Here is a 20,817-nt window from a genome sequence, read left to right on the forward strand (position 1 = left end):
AGGGTTAACCTCATGAGTCAGGATAAGTATAAAATATCAATTTTACTCTAAAATTACATATTTTTCCTTATCCTGACTCATGCTCTTTGCTTGTAGCATCCCACGGAACGGAGGTGGGTAACAGAATACTTTGGATTTATAATTAGTGATTTTGTATAGATATACTGTAATATCCCCTACAGGGGAACTTCATGAAGGCTTAGATTTAGGATGTTTCCTGTATAAAGAAAACCATAGGTTATATAAAGCCATTAAAGGGAATTACATTATGAATATATTGAACAATACATATATTATATATATATATATATAGGTGACTCTGATAGAGGCACTGAAATTGACTATATCCAAGTATATGCTTAAGGTTGAATACTTAAGCTGAACATATATACATAGCCCTAAAACTCCTTAGAGTTATAAGCTAGATGAGTATGTATAAAATACATATTAATCTTGTGAGGCTAATATTTTAACGCCTCACGAGGGACTGTCAGTTGCTGAGCGAGGGACCAGTGGTCCGAAATGGTGAATGCCAGAGACATCTTCTGTAGTGATGTCTCTTAGGTAGTGATTAGCAAATACCATGTTAGATTTCCAATAGCATCCTTCCATAATCGTGTTCAAGGAACAGTTACCGTGTAGGGCGAGAGGGTAGAGGCCAGTGCCCTGATCTCATGTGGATTTGATGCTGTTGGTGGGTCCAAGCCTGCTGCCTTTGTAGGCACGGAGAATGACAGTCCTTATCCAAATAGATATTGTGGTCCGTGACACTTCTGTTTGATTCAGAGGCTTATAATGGGATGAATAAGCGTTGAGAAATCTTCTCCTTGTTTTTCGTAAATAAACTTTTAACTGTAGTTTGAGACGCAGTGGATCTTGATCTACTTGTATCCCGTCGTCGAGGTAAACGCACTCTCGTAGCCCTTTGACGATGTAGAAATTTGATAATCGGTTTCGTTATCCTCGCATTGAATAGCCAGGGGCTGATGATATTCGAATGGGAGTACTTTCCACTGGTAATGTAGCCCTTCTAGAGTAAATCGTAGGTATTTCCTGGAATCGGGATGAATGGGGATGTGCAAGTAGGCATCCTGTAGATCTATGCTGCCCATGTAGTCCATAGGACGAATCATCTGGCGTAACTGAGGTAAATGTATCATCATCTTGAGAAACTTCGTGGTGGTTTTGCGTAGATAGTTCTTGTTGAAAAAGCTCATGTTGTAGATGAGTCTGTATTTCTCCGTGGAGTTTTTCTTGGGAACTAGGAAAACTGGGGAGTAGAAACCTGGTTCGACGTTTGCTTGATCTATTACTTCTATGGCCTGTTTGGATAGGAGTGATGAAACAGCCTCTTTATCTTTGGTAGTTGTTAGCTTGTGTAAATCGAACTTGGGGGTTTGATTGTCAGCGGAGGCTTGTCCTGTAGAGGGATCACGAAATCCGTGTTGAATAATGTTGGAGACGTAAGGGTCTTGCAGTATTCCCCAGTTTTCCCAGTGTAGTTGGAGGCGTCCACCCACTTGAGCTGGTTGTACTGGAACGGCTGGGGGTGGAAGACTCCAGTCGTTCCGAACCTGTGTTTCAGCGTCTATAATTGCGGGAACCTCTGGGTGTCCTGCCTCTTCCTGATCCTCCTCTATAGTTGCCATATGGGCGATTTGAAAAGAATCTTTACCTCTAGAGCTGGCTATCTTCCTGTCTCTTGCTCTTTGTAGGCCCGTGAACTTAGATCTGCCTGAGTATCTTTGTGAAGTCTGGACGAATGACGCTGGCTAGTGTGTCCATCGATCTAATCATAAGGACTTCCCTGGAATCCTTAGAGACTTCCTTGGCGACCTTGTCGATTTCTCCGTCAAAGATGGATGTTGTCGACCACGGGGCTGTATAAAGTGGGGCTGTAAAGTTCTCCCCCCAATTACAGGAGGCGAGGAGGCCTTGACGACGAGCTAAGGTCAGTGCTGCTGAAACAGATGTAAGATGATCCGTTAAAAACTGCTGATCTTTCTTTTGCATAAGTAAGGCAGAATAAATCATTCTATCATCTTCCGTCGTGGAATCCCGGAATCTAGTAATAAGAGTCTCATTGATCGTCCTAGATCTATTTAACCCAAAGAACATACGTCTCGTCATGGTTTCTATATGAGCCAACTTGCGATCATCCATCTTGTAAATCTTGTTCTTTACATCGCTGATGATCTTATAGTTCTCATCGATGTCCTGGGCCTTGTAGAAGGAGTCCATGTTATCGTGGAGAACTTCTTGGCTTGAAAGTTGGGCAGATGTGGTATCTGAACTTTCGTAGCTTTCTGGAAAGCTGCATCTAGATTCTGTGGCACTGCCGCTTAATCGGGTCGATCGGGGGTAGAGTGATTGCATCTGGATCATCTTCCTTCATCAAATACGTCTGAGCTGTATTGCCACTTTTAGATGGTGATGTGAGATCTAGGTTATTGACCATCCAATACCGTATCTCTGCATCAGAAAATATGATTCCTCCATCATCCTCAAAACCATCATCATTAATAAATTGTAGATGCTCTTCGGGACTGCGTGTAGCTGTCTGTATATCTGATGAGGTTTGTGGCGATCTAGTTGACTTGTGCGCTCTATGTGGAGATCTGATGGGTGATCGACCTGGTGATGAAGCGGAGTGGAGATCGTCTATGGGATGATCTTCGGAGACTTGTGAGGTGAATGTTGATAGCTTCGCGAAGCTCTTCGGCAGTCCCTCGATGTTCTTCTAGACGATGAAGATCTGGAATCATATGTCCGCCGCGAATGCCTTCGCGAAGCTTCATTTGGCGTCGGTCCGGGGATCGATGATGATATGACCTTCGCGAAGGCTTCCGTGATGTCTGATGGTCTGAGTCCATATCTAGAGATGAAATCGAAGATGGTGATGATCTCTTCGCGAAGGCCTTCGCTGAAGGCTGTACATCTAGGTCCTTCGTCCAAGGTGGTGCGGGACTTCCAGCGAAGGTGACATCGTCTTGGCTGCTACGTTGACGGGGGTGCCTCTGGGGTGCTGTCACGTTGGAGCCTTCGCTGGTTCGGACCTTCGCTTGCGCAGTTTGTAGTGGTCCTCCATGATGTTCATAATCTGCCGCATCATGTCTTCTGGGATGATCTGTGAGCGAAGTTGTCGGCGCCTTTTCTGCGATGGGGTTCACATCAATGGCGTCTGGACGCCGGTGTAGAGGCATCAGGCTGCATGGAGATCTCTGCAGAAGTCACAGTCGCTGACACCGGTCGCTTCTTCTGCCGTAAGTCGGGGATGATTATCGGCTGATCATCGTAGAGGCCCAACTCTGCTGCTGGAACGATCTCGGCTGAGAAAGTTCTTGCTGTCTTCGTAGATTTCCCTTTGGAAGTCTGCGCTGCCCTGGGTGTCCTCAATCTGCGTTGAGACGACGATGAGGCCCTCTTAGACTTAGTCTGCAATGACGGGATGTCTGGGGAGGCCGGTCGTTTCTTCGAGGTAACGGACTGCGTCCCACGTTCCTCTGCCGCAGGGGTCTCTAGCAGAACACCAGACGGGAGAGGGTCGATCGCTAGCAGCTGACTGGAAGGAATATCTGGACTCTCTGCCATGTTTTGCCCTTGTTTGCGTGATCTATCTGCAGCGCGCCTTAAGACGCATAAAGATGATATTTATTAAATGCAGAATGAGATAAATTAATGCAGTAACTGCAAGCGTGAATTAAACGCGACACGGCGTAGAACAACTAGGGCATATTACATGTGGATCGGAGGCAGAAAAGCGTAATCTACAAATCGTGCAGATTTTCATGAACGTAAAGCTAGCTGAACAATCACGAATACACGTGAATAAACAGTAGAAATACGATAATTAATCAATACAAATAGTAAAGGATACTAGCTATACCTCTATAGTAACCTATGAGAGGTAAAAACTAAGAGATTATCAAAGGATATGTGTGTAAGGAGACACAAGGCGCTCTCACATCCTGCTCACTGGGCGAAGAAGGAGAGAGTGGAGCACATGGCCAGAGGGTGGCGACACCTTTCCCGCCAGGGGAGACAAAGGGGAGCAACTCGTGGTGAGTACCAATTAGTGATTTTATTTTGAAGGGAGCTTCAAATAAGGAGATACAAGTGTTCCACTATGTTCGTAAGAAGAAGAAGACAAGCAAAAGAGCATGAGTCAGGATAAGGAAAAATTTACAATTATTTAATTCTTCTGAGATGACTAAAGAAGAAACAATAACTTTTTAAATTAGTGACTGAACAGCTGATATACATGGAATATATGTCCGCAGACATGGGCAGTGAATACCAACAATTCATTAAAAGAATAATACTGTCATTTCTAACTTCAAGAAATATACATTGATCACACATTCATGGGTTTATGGTATAATGAATATCATGAATATATAAGAAAAAATACATGTACACAGGGAACCCTCTTTAAACAGAGACTGACTGACTGACTGACTGAGTTTAGTTTTCACGCTTTTAGCAATATTCCAGCAATATGACGGCTGGGGACACCAGAAATGGGCTTCACACATTGTGCCCATGTGGGGAATCGAACCCGGGTCTTTGGCGTGACGAGCGAACACTTTAACCACTAGGCTACCCCACCGCCCTTAAACAGAGACTATAATGTATATTACAGAGACTCTGCTATAAGTCGAAGCCCCTTTGGCACTGCAATAGTATAGACTCTGTAGTTCTCAATATATAAATAGTGCAACATGAGCCAATATTGGTGATTAATTAAAACCATAAAAGGATATTTGAACAAGTTTACAGATGCAACTTTCAATCACTTGGAACAATATTAGGCAGTTTCTGCTGCAAAAATATATACAGTGAAACCTGTCTAAACCGGCACCCCACGGGACCGAAATAAAATGCCGGTTTAGACAGGATGCCGGATTAGCCAGTGACAATCATTTTCTAACATGGCTGCCATTTACACTGGTCAGTCTCTTTATCTCATCATGACACACAAAGTGATGGACAAGTCAATAAAACCAATGCCTATTTATTTATTCTCTGACACATGTCCCTCACTTGAAAACAGTTAATACAATCCCCCAGTGTTTGTAAAGCATAACTGTGGTAATCCTACAAGCGTTTGATTCACCAGCGCAGGATTATGGGTCCTTGATTGGACTGCTCATACCAATGCTGGTTTAGGACTGTGTTAGTTACAGTTACAATTGCTTGTAGGGACCGGAAAGTCGTGCCAGAATACGGAATAGACAGGTGCCGGATTAGACAATGTTTTAATGATCATAATATCGTTGTAAAATGGCGGGACCAAAACTTTATGCCAGTTTTGACAGTGTGCCGGATTAGACAGGTGCCAGTGTTGGCAGGTTTCACTGTATATGAGAGAGCAACTTTGTCTGCATTATACATGTTGTTAAAAAACCAACAGTACTGCAATAAAGGACCCTACCTTGACCATAAGGTATAAGTTATTCATAAATAAATTATTCAGGAATAAGAGTTATGACAAAGTTTCACAGTATTTTTACAACATTAAGCACCAATTCCATTATATATTACATCTTAATCTGCCATTTAGCAGTGTTCTCAGATGAATGAAAATGACTAGAATAAGGAACAAGGAATCTACTGACCTGCTGCAGCTGCATACTGCCCAGGAGGACATGGGTGACACGCCCCCTCACCATTTGCACTGTAGAACCCTGCCTTACAGGAAACAGGTGCCCCGACTGGGGCACTCCTTTCCTGCGGGGCACTTCTGACATGATGTCTGACCTAAAACAAGACATGCACATCACAAATACATGTCCACACAGTTAAATAAAGCAATATTCTCATTTGACCAGACAAAATTTACAGTTTTATCAGTAACATTGCCATTAACATAATATCAGGGGCACAAAATGACATGAAATAACACTGTCATTTCTCACTCACCTTTGTATGATAACAAGTTATTGAGGCAGTGATCAAGATCTTACACACTCAGTTACATCACATTTCACATGAAAATATAAGTGACATTGGTAATATTTTATCACTAAAAACACATTTATAGGCAATATTTTATCCTTTATTCATGTCAGTGGGGATGTCATTATCCCTTGAGACTAGCTGTGTCATGCAATTGACCTCATCTATTGGTACTATATATCAAATATAGGGACAAAAAGGATATAAAGTAATCAGTTTTCATAGAAAATCTTAAATGAATGCTTTGAGTTATTTTTAGATTTCTTGGCTGCAGAGGGCAATGACTGAATAACATTGAAATGCTAATAATGTGCTTGCAGTTTACAATTCAATACAAACAATGGTCTGAGCCAGATTATAATTCAATAAAACAATGGTCTGAGCCTTAGTAACCTCTGAGTACCAAGGATCAATATAGAGTTGAATCTGGGTTCAAAGCAATGATCAGTGGAAACAGACAAACTGACAGTAACATATGTAGTATTTGGGTTTACACTTCTAGTAATTCTAGTAGAGTGAGTTAGATGGCTGACTTTGGGTGCTGGCTGTAAGTGTGGGTTCAAATCCCAGCATGGACATAACCTGCAAGTACTAGAATCTGTACTTTACTGTGAAAGCGTAATCCAAATATATAATATGTTTCATCTGACCACTTTCTAAGTGGCTCTGCATATTCATGAGCTTGGGAGCTCCAATTTTTTTTGCCATAGCCTCCCTTCCCCTCCCCAATAAAAGACGGTTGAGTTTCATCATTGTTTAAATATTTCTTGAAATTTGAACATTTTGAGCATTTTATTCAACGAACCTGTGGTTGATGTATAGTCGCCATCATCACATGGAACAGGACCCTGGTCTTTGGCAACACACTTTGATCCAATTGGACAAGGTGTGCAGCCTGTGCTGCCCCCTAGTGAGTACTGGCCATTGCCGCAGTCTGCCGGAGTTGAGGTCTTGATGGTGGGGCAGGACTTTCCAGCAGGGCAGGATTTGCAGCTTGTTGAACCAGCAACATCTGTGTACTTCCCTTGTGGACAGTCCTACATGAAGAATGTCAGAGAAGAAAAGTGTTACGAAATAGAATGGGTGAGTGAGTAAGCATGTTTTTATGCCGCTTTTAGCAATATTCCAACAACATCACAGTGGGGGACACCAGAAATGGGCTTCACATATTGTACCCATGTTGGGAATTGAACAAGGTCTTCAGCGTGACGAGCAGATGCTTAACTCATTAGACAACCCCACCGCTCCCAAACAGAATGAATATAGCTGGACAGGTATATCGTCAAAAAGAGAGGAAATGTAAGACAATGTTGTATGGACAATGGTCAGCGCATGTTCTCTTTGGACAATTTGACAATAAAATAATATTTAAATCATAGACATAAATGTTACTTATCCATATGACTGGCAAATGGCTTTTCATTCTTTCATATACTATTAAGTTCAGGGCTTGATCAGGAACAGATCTCGGACTAAGGTGAGTAAAAGAGGTTGATTTTATAAAACTTGGGCCTAGTTCATCACTGCTCATGAGAGAAGATGAACTGTTAGTGTCATCTTGTTTAACCTCATCATTACGTCATCATTCATAAAATCATATTTAAACATATTGAACCTTACATCTACATGTCTAAAACATGGATGTGGGAAAAGGACAAACTATTATTATCATATTATAAAATATAATCCTTATCCCACCTTGACCTTGCTTTAAAGGGAGATAACTTCTCCGTATTACCTGACAGTCACTTTCTGCCTCCTTCCCAGTGCCATCGTTGAATGTTCCGGCAGGACACGCCTTAGCTGTACTACTTCCTGCTGGGCAGCTGACGAGGGGAACAAGTACATGTGATGAGTGAGTGAGTGAGTGAGTGAGTGAGTTGGGTTTTATGCTGCTTTTAGCAACATTCCAGCAATTTCTAGACAGGGACACCAGAAAATGGGCTTCATACATTGTACTCATGTGGGGAATCCAGGCCTTTGGCGTGACAATCGAACGCTTAAGCCACTAGGCTATCCACCGTCCTTCATGTGATGAACAAAGGTTCTGGTCAAATGCGTTGTAAATAATTCAGCTATTGCAAAAACCTAAGAAAGACAAGACCTGGTATAGTAAAGTGCTGCCTATTCAGATCAAAAACACCTATTATGAATTTTTAAAGAACTATCTTTAACTTGGCAATAGTTCACTGAAGCATGAACCTTCTTGGCCTAAGGGCCAAAATGTAAACAGGAGTTGTTCCTACACATATGAACACTGGTTTAACAGACAGACTACTGGAAATCTGTATCATGTGCAAACTCACAAAAAATATTACATGGTAGAGGACACTTTGGATGCTTTTGCAGACAAAACCGATAGCTTCTTGAATGGAAAAAACACAAAAATGTCTGATTGAAGGGTGTAAACCAAAATACAACCTTTTCATCAACTAATGTATTATACAATGAGTGAGTGAGTGAGTTTGGTTTTACGCCGCTTTTATCAATATTCCAGCAACATCAGGTGGGCGACACCAGAAATGGGCTTCACACATTGTACCCATGTGGGGAATCGAACCCGGGTCTTTGGCGTGACGAGCCAACGTTTTACCCACTATGCTACCCCACCGCTCCTATTATACAATGAAATGTAATTATTTATAACAGATTACAAATATTGTTTGTAGAACCCATGTGCACATTAATGTACCTTTATATTTTAGAACCCATGTGTGCATAAATGTACCTTTATAACCAGACCCATTTTTATCAAAGAGATATCATGAATATAGAATTAAAGTCTTGCTACTGAAGCAATGTTCTGCTGAACGACATAATAAATATTCATATACACAACATATTTTCATTTCAGACCAGTCAAGTTATTAATCAGAACAGACATACTAAATTATATATACTAATTCCACATACTAGGTGAAGTGAAATTGGGTGTAACGTCGTCCTCGAGAATATTTCGCTCATATGACGACATGCATGCGTGTGTATGTGTATGTGCGGCTGCTTGTACTAGCCCAGACTTAAGCAGGTTTTATAGTGCTAGCCCACGGAGAATACCATGCCGCGGTGAAGCATGAATACCCCCTCAGACACATTATACTGACTCCGAGCCGACCAGTCCTTGTTGTACCCATTAATGCGAGTGCCAGGCAGGGACCAACTCCACATACTAAATTATATATACTAATTACTGATAAACAAAAACATGGAAAATGGTCACCCTCAACACCTGCACCAGCAACACATTCCAATCTCTCATCTTGTATGTGTATTTTGTACAGAACCACATAACAACATCAAGTGAAATGGCAATGATGAAGAAATAGTTCACAGTGAAGACTAATGCATAAACTACGAGAGTACTTTGATTAATCAGGGCTGATAGTAAGGCTATCAGACAGAAGAAACACGCACTCTGACATAATGAAGACTTCACATCTGTTGAGGAATGAAAGAATGTGTATGTCAATTAACTAAGTGTTGACAAGGAATCAATAAGTTGTCTTATGCAATGAGGCAACATGGGAGACATCAGAAATTCAGTTCTGAAGTAACACCAGGGAAAGAAACCTTTCAATATTTCACACTAGACCACAGGACCAGTGCGTGGACAATAATTAGTGGTCCTGTCTGTACTTCACTGGTCGAACATAACATTCGTAGATTTACTTAACTACCAATACAAAATTCACTGGCCACCAGGACCACTGCAAATGTATCATTTAGTGGTCCTGATGAATTTGTACTAGCCAGGGACCACAGGACCAGCATAAATTTTGCACAATGAACACACAGACTGCTTTGACAGGTAGAGGTTATCAAAGGATCAGTTTTGAGGTTAAAAAGCTTCATAAAACTGACTGACTGACTGAGTTTAGTTTTACGCCGCTTTTAGCAATATTCCAGCAACATCACGGCGGGGGACACCAGAAATGGGCTTCACACAATGTATCCATCAGGGGATTCGAACCCGGGTCTTCGGCGTGACGAGCCAACGCTTTAACCACTAGGTTACCCCACCGCCCTTCATAAAACAATCTGGCAAGGTAATGCTAGAATCAGCTTTGAATTAACATCAGTTCTCTGCTTTGAGTACAGCAGAATTAGATCTGCACCAATGGATTTAGTGCACTTTTATACATTTATTAACACAACAGCATTGCAAATGGCATGCCAACATACTATTCCTCATGAACAGGAAATCGGTGGCGAATTGAAAATATTGCCCTATACTCATGTTTCTCTATATATGCTATGCAAAGTCACATAGATATATTTAAATCATTGAAATATAAAATCAAAGAAATTGTGAGTGAGTAAGTTGGGTTTAATGCTGCTTTGACCAAATATATCCAGTGTGTAGTGCTAGACCTACTACTTTGGTTCAAGATAAGCCAAATAAGGTGCTGACCAAAAAAACTAAAAAACTAATTTGGGTGAATCAAGATTCAAACCTATGATCATAGATATCTGGTGTGCCCAACGGACAAAATTGTGCGCAGCAAAATGAAGCACCTCTTGTGGTTGGGCCACCCATGCCCCTTATTCACAATAGGTGACGCTCTCTTGGTCATCCTAAATTACATTTACATGACCTCAAGACTGATACTGATAAGGTTATATTGACAGTGCCAAGGACAGGTAAATAAACCTACTCTCCAGGACAATAACTTGATATACACATTATTCTTGTGTTACTGTAACGTTTCATGGTCTAGAAAGTTTATTGGCCTGTTTACCCTACTAAAACAGGCAACCAGCTCCAGGCAGACAAACTTGAAGGTTGTTAAGCATGTCATAAATACACAGTCAGACTATTTGATTTGTAAAGCAATCATCTTATTTCAGCAGGATGAGCTGACTTCGATTACATAACCTGGAAGCAACACCTTTTCAAGGTTTAAAGTTCCTTGAAATAGAGTGCCAAGGTCATGGGTAAACTTGTAATGGGAAGCTTCTGGGGCCAGGAGGAAAGCTTTCAAATCACATTTTTTTTAAAATATACAAAACAAATATGTGACTATGTTAAACCACATTTGGAAGAAGTCATCAATATCTGGCAAAAATACTCTTCATGATTATGACGGGTTATGATTATGTCAAATTTATAGAAAAGTGGCAGGAGAGTATTGAAAGGTTTTTAAAGTTCATTGCTCCAAAAATAGCACTATCACCAAAGTCAAATGAAACTTGTTGATCTATCTGCCAAGTTTGTGATGAAATAAACGGTTTTAGACCTTTAAAAGTGCACGGACGGAGTCCATTTTAATATGGCATGATGATGAAATATGCATCATGATGATGATATGTTTTATGATTAGCACCTGAGGAATGTTTTAATTTCAGCAAACATGAGAAATGAACACTGACTGAACTTTTAGCAATATTCCAGCAACATACCAGCATCAGAAACTGGCCTAATTGTGCCCATGTGGGGAATTAGAAATTGAATATGAAATGTTATCAAACATGTTTAACTACCAGCATCATTAACCTGTGGAATTAGAAATTGAATATGATGTAATCAATCTCTATGCAAAAGGTAAAAAACTTGACAAACATAACTGTGTTACATGCCAATGCTTAAATGCACCCATTTCTTCTCAATCCCCCATTAAACTTTGAATCCCAAGTGACCTACTCATGTCCAACCCTAATTCGACAAAAGTAACACTGTATATATTGATCCTTCAACAAGTCTGTGTTATAGAATGTTACAATTAGCAATGAGTGTATTTCAAAACACATTATCAAACCAATAGCCCCATCTGCATGTGATGCTAATACAGTTAAACAATGGTATAATCAGTAAGTGGGCAATAACTGCTGTTATTACTAGGGCTGTAACGATACATCGAACTATCGATGCATCGCAATTGTTGAGTCTCCGATAGCAATTAATCGATGGTAGAAACGAATAACTATTGATGCATCGATAGTATGTGTGACTATAGATAACTTAGTAATTGACTTCCAATGTTAAATGCGCAGTGCAAATTACAGGAAGTACTAGATTTGTTCACTTTGATTTAGATTGCAGACTTGCAGCTTCACTGAGTTTATGTTTTAACTGTTTACCTAATCTGGGTTTCAAGCTTCTTGTCAGTTATTAAATTGACTGAAACTACTTTAACTTGTTTTTAGTTCATATATACTATACGTTCATTTGGGAAATGACCTCAAATGAGACAATTCAAGGAGAAAAAACTATTGTTGGTCGCAATAGACTATCGCAATAGTTGTTTCACCCTCAATAGTCACCTCTAGTTATTACTATGTGCTGATGAAAACAGGTCTGTCAGTGTCTCATGTATATAAGCCTGATATCTGACTGATTCAGTTACAACACTGTGATATACTGGTGCTGTAACACCTTGTAACACTTTGTAACACATTGTAAAACCATGCCAAAAGAGCAAAGTGTACTTACTATGAGCCCTGTGGACAGGTTACGCATGTTCCCGAGACATGATAGTATTGTCCTGCTGCACAGCTGGCTGCACATTCTGTTGGACAATCACATTGTCCTGAAACATAATAGACATGGTTAGAAAATGGCATTGGCAGATTACCATCAAAAGATTTTAAAGATATTACTAACAGTAATATGTAGCTAACAATACCTCTATGCCACCCCGATCTGTGCCTTCTACAACAGCAAACACATCCAGGACTTATACACAGGAGACAGGGACATGGGCTTTTATGTGAATAATAGGGACATTGGCTTACACCAGAGACCATATAATATAATATCTATTATATGGTCTCTGTTTACATATGGGAAAACAAGCATATGGCCTGTGGATGCACAGGCTTATAAATGGAAAATGGCATATTGGCTTACAAAAAAACCCAAGAGTCATCAGAAGATGACATATCCCCCCGGCCCCTACATTTCTGAAAGAACAAATCATCTGACAGTTACTTAAAGTCCAGCTTGATTGTAGACTAAGTGCAAATCGTTTCCATGGAAATGATGAAAAACATAAATGACAAAAATCTGCAAATAGCAAAAGGCACCACCTCAAGATTTGCCTCACATATCTGCCAAGTTTTACTGAAAGATATTAAGAAGTTTTTGAGTTGTGCTCCGGAAACGAAACCAACCCCTCCCTTTTGAGACTAAGTCCAAATTGTTTCCATGGAAACAGAGAAAAATAAAAATGACAAAAATCTGTAAATAGCAAAAGGCACCACTTCAAGATCTGTCTCATATATCTGCCAAGTTCTGTTGAAAGATATTGAACGCTTTTCAAGTTGTGCTCTGGAAACGAAACCCACCCCTAATTTTTTAGACTAAGTCCGAATTGTTTCCATGGAAACCAAGAAAATAATAAATCACAAAATTCTGTAAATAGCAAAAGGCACCACTTTAGGTTCTGTTTGATACATCTACCAAGTTTTGCAGAAAACTACAGAACGGTTTCTGAGTTATGCTCCGGAAACGAAGCCCACCCCTCCCTTTAAGACGTAAGTCCAAAACGTTTCCATGGTAACCGAGAAAAATAAAAATGACAAAAATCTGTAAATAGCAAAAGGCACCACATTAGGTTTTGTTTGATATATCTCCCAAATTTTGTTCAAAAATATTGAACGGTGTTGGAGTTATGCTCCGGAAACAAAATGTTTACGGACGGACGGACAGACAGACGGCTTATCCATTGGAAACAGAACCATGGGTATATATGTTGGGAAATAATAATAGGCTTATAAATTGGTAAATAGTCACAGGCTTCACAGAGAAAAAAAGAGCCCATGGAAATATGCATGAAGAAAAAGTATTAGCTTTCTCTATCCTGTGTATAACATGTTAACTGAATGTATAATTTAATGTCTGCTACTAAACACCATACCCGTTGAGACAAGCTCCTTTTTAATCTCTGAGCTACAGGATTGTGTATGTCCACTAGAGAATTGTCTTCACAGATTGTTATCATATGGGTAAATAAACCTGTCTTTCAGTGTGATGAACAAACATTTATTGAAGCTCATTTCTGGTGTCACCTGCCGTGATATTGCTCCTATATTGCTAAAAGCAGTGTACAACCCAACTCACTCACTCACTCACTGATAAATCAAGGATTTAAATCCATGGCCACATAATCATGGAGTGAGTGAGTGAGTTTCAGCTATATGGCAGCGGTCTGTAAATAATCGTGTCTGGACCAGACAATCCAGTGATCAGCATGATCATCGATCTGCGCAATTGGGAACCGATGATATGTGTCAACCAAGTCAGCGAGCCTGACCACCCCATCCTGTTAGTCACCTCTTACGACAAGCATAGTCGCCTTTTGTGGCAAGCATGGGTTGCTGAAGACCTATTCTACCCCGGATCTTCATGGTTCTCACAGAATCATGGAGGAAATGGGATAAAATTAATTGATTTGCAATGCCAACAACAATTGATCAACTCATGATCCAGAGCGAATACATGTTGCTTTGTGTCAGCAACCCCTGCTAATACAAGCACTTCATCAAAACAATCTGTAAATGTTGAATCTGAAGAAGACAAATTGGGGGTCTAAAGCGGAGAAAGGCTAGAGGTCCTAAATGTCCATCAACATTTGCATTCAGTAATATCAGTCCAGGACATTAGTTGTTATCATAAACGGGTATTTAACTAGACCTGATCAGAGGCCAATATTCTGCTCCAAAGGCTGCAACAAGAGTTGTCAAACTTAAAAATAATAAATTATAATTAATGCGAAAGCTTGGTCAAGGTGACTAGTATTTCAATGATAACAGTATCAAGGAAGTGGAAGAGGTTTTAATGGTTAGTTTAACTTTACTGTATTGGCAGGTATGCTAAAAAATGCATGAACACACTTTTGAATTTAGATAAGAGCTTTAATATGCCAGTTTTGAACAAGCCTACATCTTTTATCAGTTGCCTGTCAAGGGAACTTAGTTTGAAATCTTAGATAAATCCTTGTTTCAGAGTAAGAAATACAACCCCACCTGACTATTTTCCTGTGTAATCCAGTCAAGAAATGCATGTATGATACGAGATATAAAGGTTTTCTGGTGTCTCACAAAGTGGTGAGAGAGCTATTTCAATATTAATTTTGATACTGAAAGCCTTGTCAGCATCACTGTTTACACAACCTGTAAATAATAGAACTGTACACTGAGAAAATTAAATTTATTCATATACAGCAAGCATCAAAAACAACTGAAAATGTGGCAGCAAATAACAGTCAGGGAGTTAGGGTAATTTGTACACATTGAAAAACTATTTATGAGTACTCTTGTATATCCTTTAAAGAATATCAACATTTCATGATAACCATGATAACAGCTGCATAAGGCACATGTTACTGCCTATTGGGTAGCATTTGACATAATATGGTAGCTCACAAGATTTTCATCAATCAGGAAGAAAGCAGCCCTTATTGGCCACACGGCCCTTGCTGACCACACAGATCATATTACACTGCTTTTATAGACCATACAACCATTATATATACACTTTATGACAACCCTTATCTAGCCTGCTCATATAACACGGCCCTTATAGACTAAACTGCTCATATAATACGAAGCCCTTATAGACTAAACTGCTCACATAACACCGACCCTTATAGACTAAACTGCTCATATAACATGGCCCTTATAGGCTAAACTGCTCATATAACACGACCCTTATAGGCTAAACTGCTCATATAACACAGCCCTTATAGACCAAACTGCTCATATAACGACCCTTATAGACCAAACTGCTCATATAACACGGCCCTTATAGGCTAAACTGCTCATATAACACGACCCTTATAGGCTAAACTGCTCATATAACACAGCCCTTATAGACCATACAACCTTTATAGACCTAATTATTGACCACATGGCCCTTATTGACCAAACTGTTCATATTACACTGCCCTTATTGACCATACAGGTCTTATAATATATCATATTACACTGCCCTTATAGGCTGACTGCACACACCCTTTATAGACCATAACTGCCTATTCTAAAAAAAACCTTTTTGACCACATGCCCTTATTGACCAAACTGTTCATATTACATGCCCTTATTGATACACATCTCTTATAACCACTGCTCATATTACAATGCCCTTATTGACCACACAGGTCTTATAGACTATATCATATTACACTGCCCTTATTGACCACACAGGTCTTATACTATATCATTACTGCCCTTATGATACATGCTGCCTATTCAAAAATAGAGACCTATACACTGCCCTTTTTACACAGGTCTTACAGACTAAACTGCTCATATTACACTGCCATTATTATGATAATGCCCAGACCACAACTGCCCTTACTGGCCACACAGGAAAGGTAGAATCCATCACAAATCATATATGCCAAAATGTTCCGCTGCTTGCTGTCAGTAAAGTTATTGAATGTCTTAAGTGAAAAAATGAAACAAATTGTTCAGCATTTGTACTGAAAGAAAATTCCAGGAAATCTTGAAAGCAAAATGTCGGGTTCCTCAGGGTACTGTCAATTACCAAATCACTAGGCAGGTTAATAATTTACCAAGCAATTATTACCGTAGGCATATCATCAATAGTTTTCATTATCCTGTCAATTTTATTTCACATGGCTGACACAGTGCGTGTCCTTAACATCAATCCAGTGTTAAGATATTCGGTGCTCGATATTGATAGTACTCACTATCAACTGGTGCATAAAATATTACCTTGCATTTGTCTTGGACAAAAACTCTTTACTGAAGATATGCTGGAGTGAATTGGAAATGAATTAAACATTTTCACATTTGGGCCAGACCAATTTTATTTCTTGTTTTATGGATTTTTGTCCTCAGAAAACCTAAAGGCAGGAGGGAAAAAATAAAAATAAAATCACCAGTCAAAGTAATATTCCTTCTAAATACTCAAAGTAGTGTTACAATTTTGGCAAAATTTATAGTATGTGTATATGGGGCATAAAAAACAATCTAAAACAGGAAAATTTCTTGTATGTTTACATATTTTGGACAATACAAAACATTAGGATAAAATTGGTCTTTTGATATTTATGAAAATTATTACAGTTTTATATGAGCTATTAGTAGTTTTGAAATTCATGTGGGGTAGTTTTAGCAGTGGCATGTCATTTTGATTTCGAATGTCTGACCAAAATCGGATGTTTTTCAAAGTCATGGTTGATTAAAAAAACTAACTTTACTTATTTCTAGAATCCTATTATAAGTAATGTTGCTATATTTCAGAATAAAACAAAAAGAATGCTCTTCAAAATGAAAATCAGATGTTCATATTTACATAATGTATATGTGTAGTGATACTGCATAAGACAGATGACTCATTGTCAAACTAGGTTTTGTACAGTATTTACATTTATTTAGAAAGTTTGTAGTGTTTCGCAATGTTTATACCATGGATAGACACATGCTAGAATCGTGCTCATGTATATTTTCTGATGGGATAGCCTTGTTTGCTTGTCGCAACGAAGACCCAAGTTTCGATTCCCCACATGGGTACAATGTGTGAAGCCCATTTCTGGTGTCCCCCGCCATGATATTGCTGGAATATTGCTATAAAGCTGGTAAAACCATACTCACTCACTTTCTCATGATGTAATTCACATGACCATACCATGCTTATTTCCACATATTCAAATCACTTGCTAATGCATTGAGTATTAACCATGTTAGCAGCTTGTCCTCAATGAGTTCAGTTAGTCTCTTGGGGATTAATGGACACAATATCCTCACTGATTAGCCATTAATGACTTTAGCCACAATACCTCTCCACTTGCGATCATGTTTATTAACCAGTTATGTAACCATATGGAAACAGCATGTCCTTGAATTATGATTCTCTGTTGTTATGTGTAACAATTTATAATAATACCATGACAAAGGACACAGAAGGGACATTACACATTGAACCAAGTGTGGAATCAAACTCAGGTCTCCAAGGTGATGAACTAACACTTAACCAAAAGGTCACCTAACCAATCCTATAACAGTGCTAACAAAATTAAACACATACACAGCTCAAATTAAATAGGGATAATCAGATATATCAGAAATATTTATATATACATTTGACATTTTACAAAAATCACTTTTGTGTATCATCGAAAGATAAATATATTCCAATCAAACATAGAGTAGTGCATATGCTCCTCGAAAGAAGTTGAAGAACTGATACCGTAATTCTTTGATATTACACTATGTATTCAATGTATCATGGCATGACAGATTAACTATGGTAATATAAAAGAAGAAATAAGGTTCTCGTAACTTCTTTTGAGCAGTATATTACAAAACACCTCAAACTGACCTGCCAACCCTGTTGTCCAATGTTAAACATACATTCCTTTCACTAACGTCAACTAAATACAGGAGATATTACAATTTCAATTGGAAAGTTTTTACTCAAAGTAATACGTATCAGAGAAGAACTTGTTATGACTCAATCTGCACTTAATATTTTTGTTGGTAGGACTGGTTGTATTACCTTAAAGATGGATTTAACATTGGCAGGTCTCCAGATAACTTTTGGGGGTGCGAGTGTTCTTACACATCATATTGCAAGTGGAGGTGTACTGAGAATTTTGAAGGAGTACTGACATGTTTTTGTGTGAGCGAGTTGGTGGTGTGGTTCGTCTGGACGATTCATCGATCACTATTTCCAACGATGTATTTGTATTTGAAGGCGCGTGAGAAATAACTGAGCGACCGTGTGATGTGCATAATGTCAGGTCCGACTGGATATAAATAGGAACAGTGTAGTTTTTAGCCAATCGAAAAATAGTGACGCATATTGTTGCATGGCAACGCAAGTGATTCTTACTGTCGGGGTTTCCTCATGTGTCAAATCGTGTTTCGCAAAAGAAACTTGACAAGTATTTATCCGAAATAGATTTCCATTTGCACGATAAGCACGCAAATTAAATGTTAGACGTACAAAGGTATTTATGTGCGTACACGATACGCTTGAAATCTTATATTATGTCATACTTAATTGATTGGGGACACAAGATTTGGTATATGAGCTTAATAAGCATCAAAGCGATTCTTGAATCCCTGAGTGCCACTGGCGCCATGATTGGTAAAGTCAAGGACAAGGGAATGCAGATGAAATCTGAATATGGTGGTCATCCAGGCATGAAGAGAGCACCATTAACCATTCGGGGAGAATTGGTTCATGCTTCATGTGAAGAGAGCACCATTAACCATTCAGGGAGAATTGGTTCATGCTTCATGTGACACCAATGTCCACATTATTCATTAACTGTCTTCCTGGTTGGTGCATTGTCTTTGATACATTGTGTGACTGTTGCTACAGCACAGGCGACAGACCATAGCATGGTGACAGGTGAATTATGAAGCTGGGCCCCAAACATGGATCTCACTTAAAAACCATGGCCCCGTTTCACAAAGCTATCGCAGTGCTACGACTGTCGTAAGTCAATGTTTAAGAGGTACGAATGCAACAAGAAAAGTTAAGAGATCTTAGGCTCACAAGAGCTTTGTGAAACGGGGCCCTGGGTGCCATTGTACAAAGCAATCTTAGCGCTAAGGTGACCATAACTCCCATACCTTAACATAGACTTACGGTAGTCTTAGCGCTAAGGTTGTTTTGTACCACCGCACCCTGCTCACCTTATTAACAAGATACACTGTTTGTACATCATGTCGATACTCAAAACCTTTCAAAACACTTCTTCCACTGACTGATTCTCACTGATTTTATTAAATGAGAAAATTTCTGTTGACTACGTTATTTCAACAAGAAGAGGGTACATGCTTATGGCTTCAGCATGCAGTCAGGTACGAGACAACAGCTGTCAATGATGTTTCCTATGCAGGGTGTTTAACCACGTTTTACCACGATGTGTTGTTGATTCCTCCTTCTGTGTTAGAGTGCTCCAGATTAACTATTAGTGAGCATGGTTTTACACCGCCTTTAGCAGTATTCCAGCAATATCAAGGCGGGGGACACCAGAAATGGGCTTCACTCATTGTACCCATGTGGGGATTCGAACCGGGGTCTTCGGGGTGACGAGCCAACGCTTTAACCACTAGACTACCCCACCGCCCCTTCTGTGTTAGAGTGCTCCAGATTAACTATTAGTGAGCATGGTTTTACACCGCTTTTAGCAGTATTCCAGCAATATCACAGAGGGGAACACCAGAAATGGGCTTCACACATTGTACCCATGTTGGGAATCGAACCACTCAACCAGGGTCTACAGCGAGACGGCAGGACACTTTAACCATTAGGCTACCCCACTGCTTGAGATTAACTAATAGGTGGAGTACAGATACATTTTATCACAGAATTTTACAAACTGCTTTCAGGTAAAATTATACTAAACGGACGAATCTGAACAGGTATAAATTAGCATGGCTCCCAAGGTCGAAAGTATTGAACCAACGATGCCTTCTAAAACATTGTCAAATGTAACAAGTCTTATTTGGGATTACACTTTCTCAGTTAAGTACTGTAAGCAAAAAATCTTAAAGTATATATTTATAAGCACTTAACATTCTAAAGAAAATATATGCTAATTGAGATTTAGTTAAAAACAATGTCGATGCACAACAAAGACATTGGGCTCGTCTTGGTTCTGGGTAATCATCATGTGACTCAGCTGATCGATAAGCAAAGTTCAACACAATGTACAATGACAGTCATAAAAATACACTCCCTCTGTCCAACCAGAGTTAAGGTAACGCATGACGAACTAATTCCTTTCAAATTCACTCACGCAAATACGGAAGCTCCAAGAGACAATGATGTTTATCTCACTGCTGAGAAGCTAGCCGGCACCTATCAATGCTTACATGCTTGTCTTACGCTGCACAATTCCTCTAATTAGCTCACTATTCCCACTAGAATCACTATCC

General features: G+C 39.5%; 1 protein-coding gene across 1 annotated transcript in view; it reads right to left on the reverse strand.

Annotated features, from left to right (window-relative positions):
* The window catches only part of LOC124284353, a 166,157-nt gene that overhangs the window by 135,301 nt on the left and 10,039 nt on the right, over positions 1-20,817 (reverse strand). The window contains 5 exon segments of the mRNA XM_046720439.1: positions 5,619-5,707; positions 5,709-5,760; positions 6,764-6,995; positions 7,697-7,784; positions 12,389-12,485. Of these exon segments, the coding sequence (XP_046576395.1) occupies positions 5,619-5,707; positions 5,709-5,760; positions 6,764-6,995; positions 7,697-7,784; positions 12,389-12,485 (558 nt within the window).

Source organism: Haliotis rubra, unplaced genomic scaffold, assembly GCF_003918875.1.
Source record: "Haliotis rubra isolate DU_JTF1 unplaced genomic scaffold, ASM391887v1 Scf334, whole genome shotgun sequence".
In the NCBI taxonomy this organism is placed as follows: Eukaryota; Metazoa; Mollusca; class Gastropoda; order Lepetellida; family Haliotidae; genus Haliotis; species Haliotis rubra.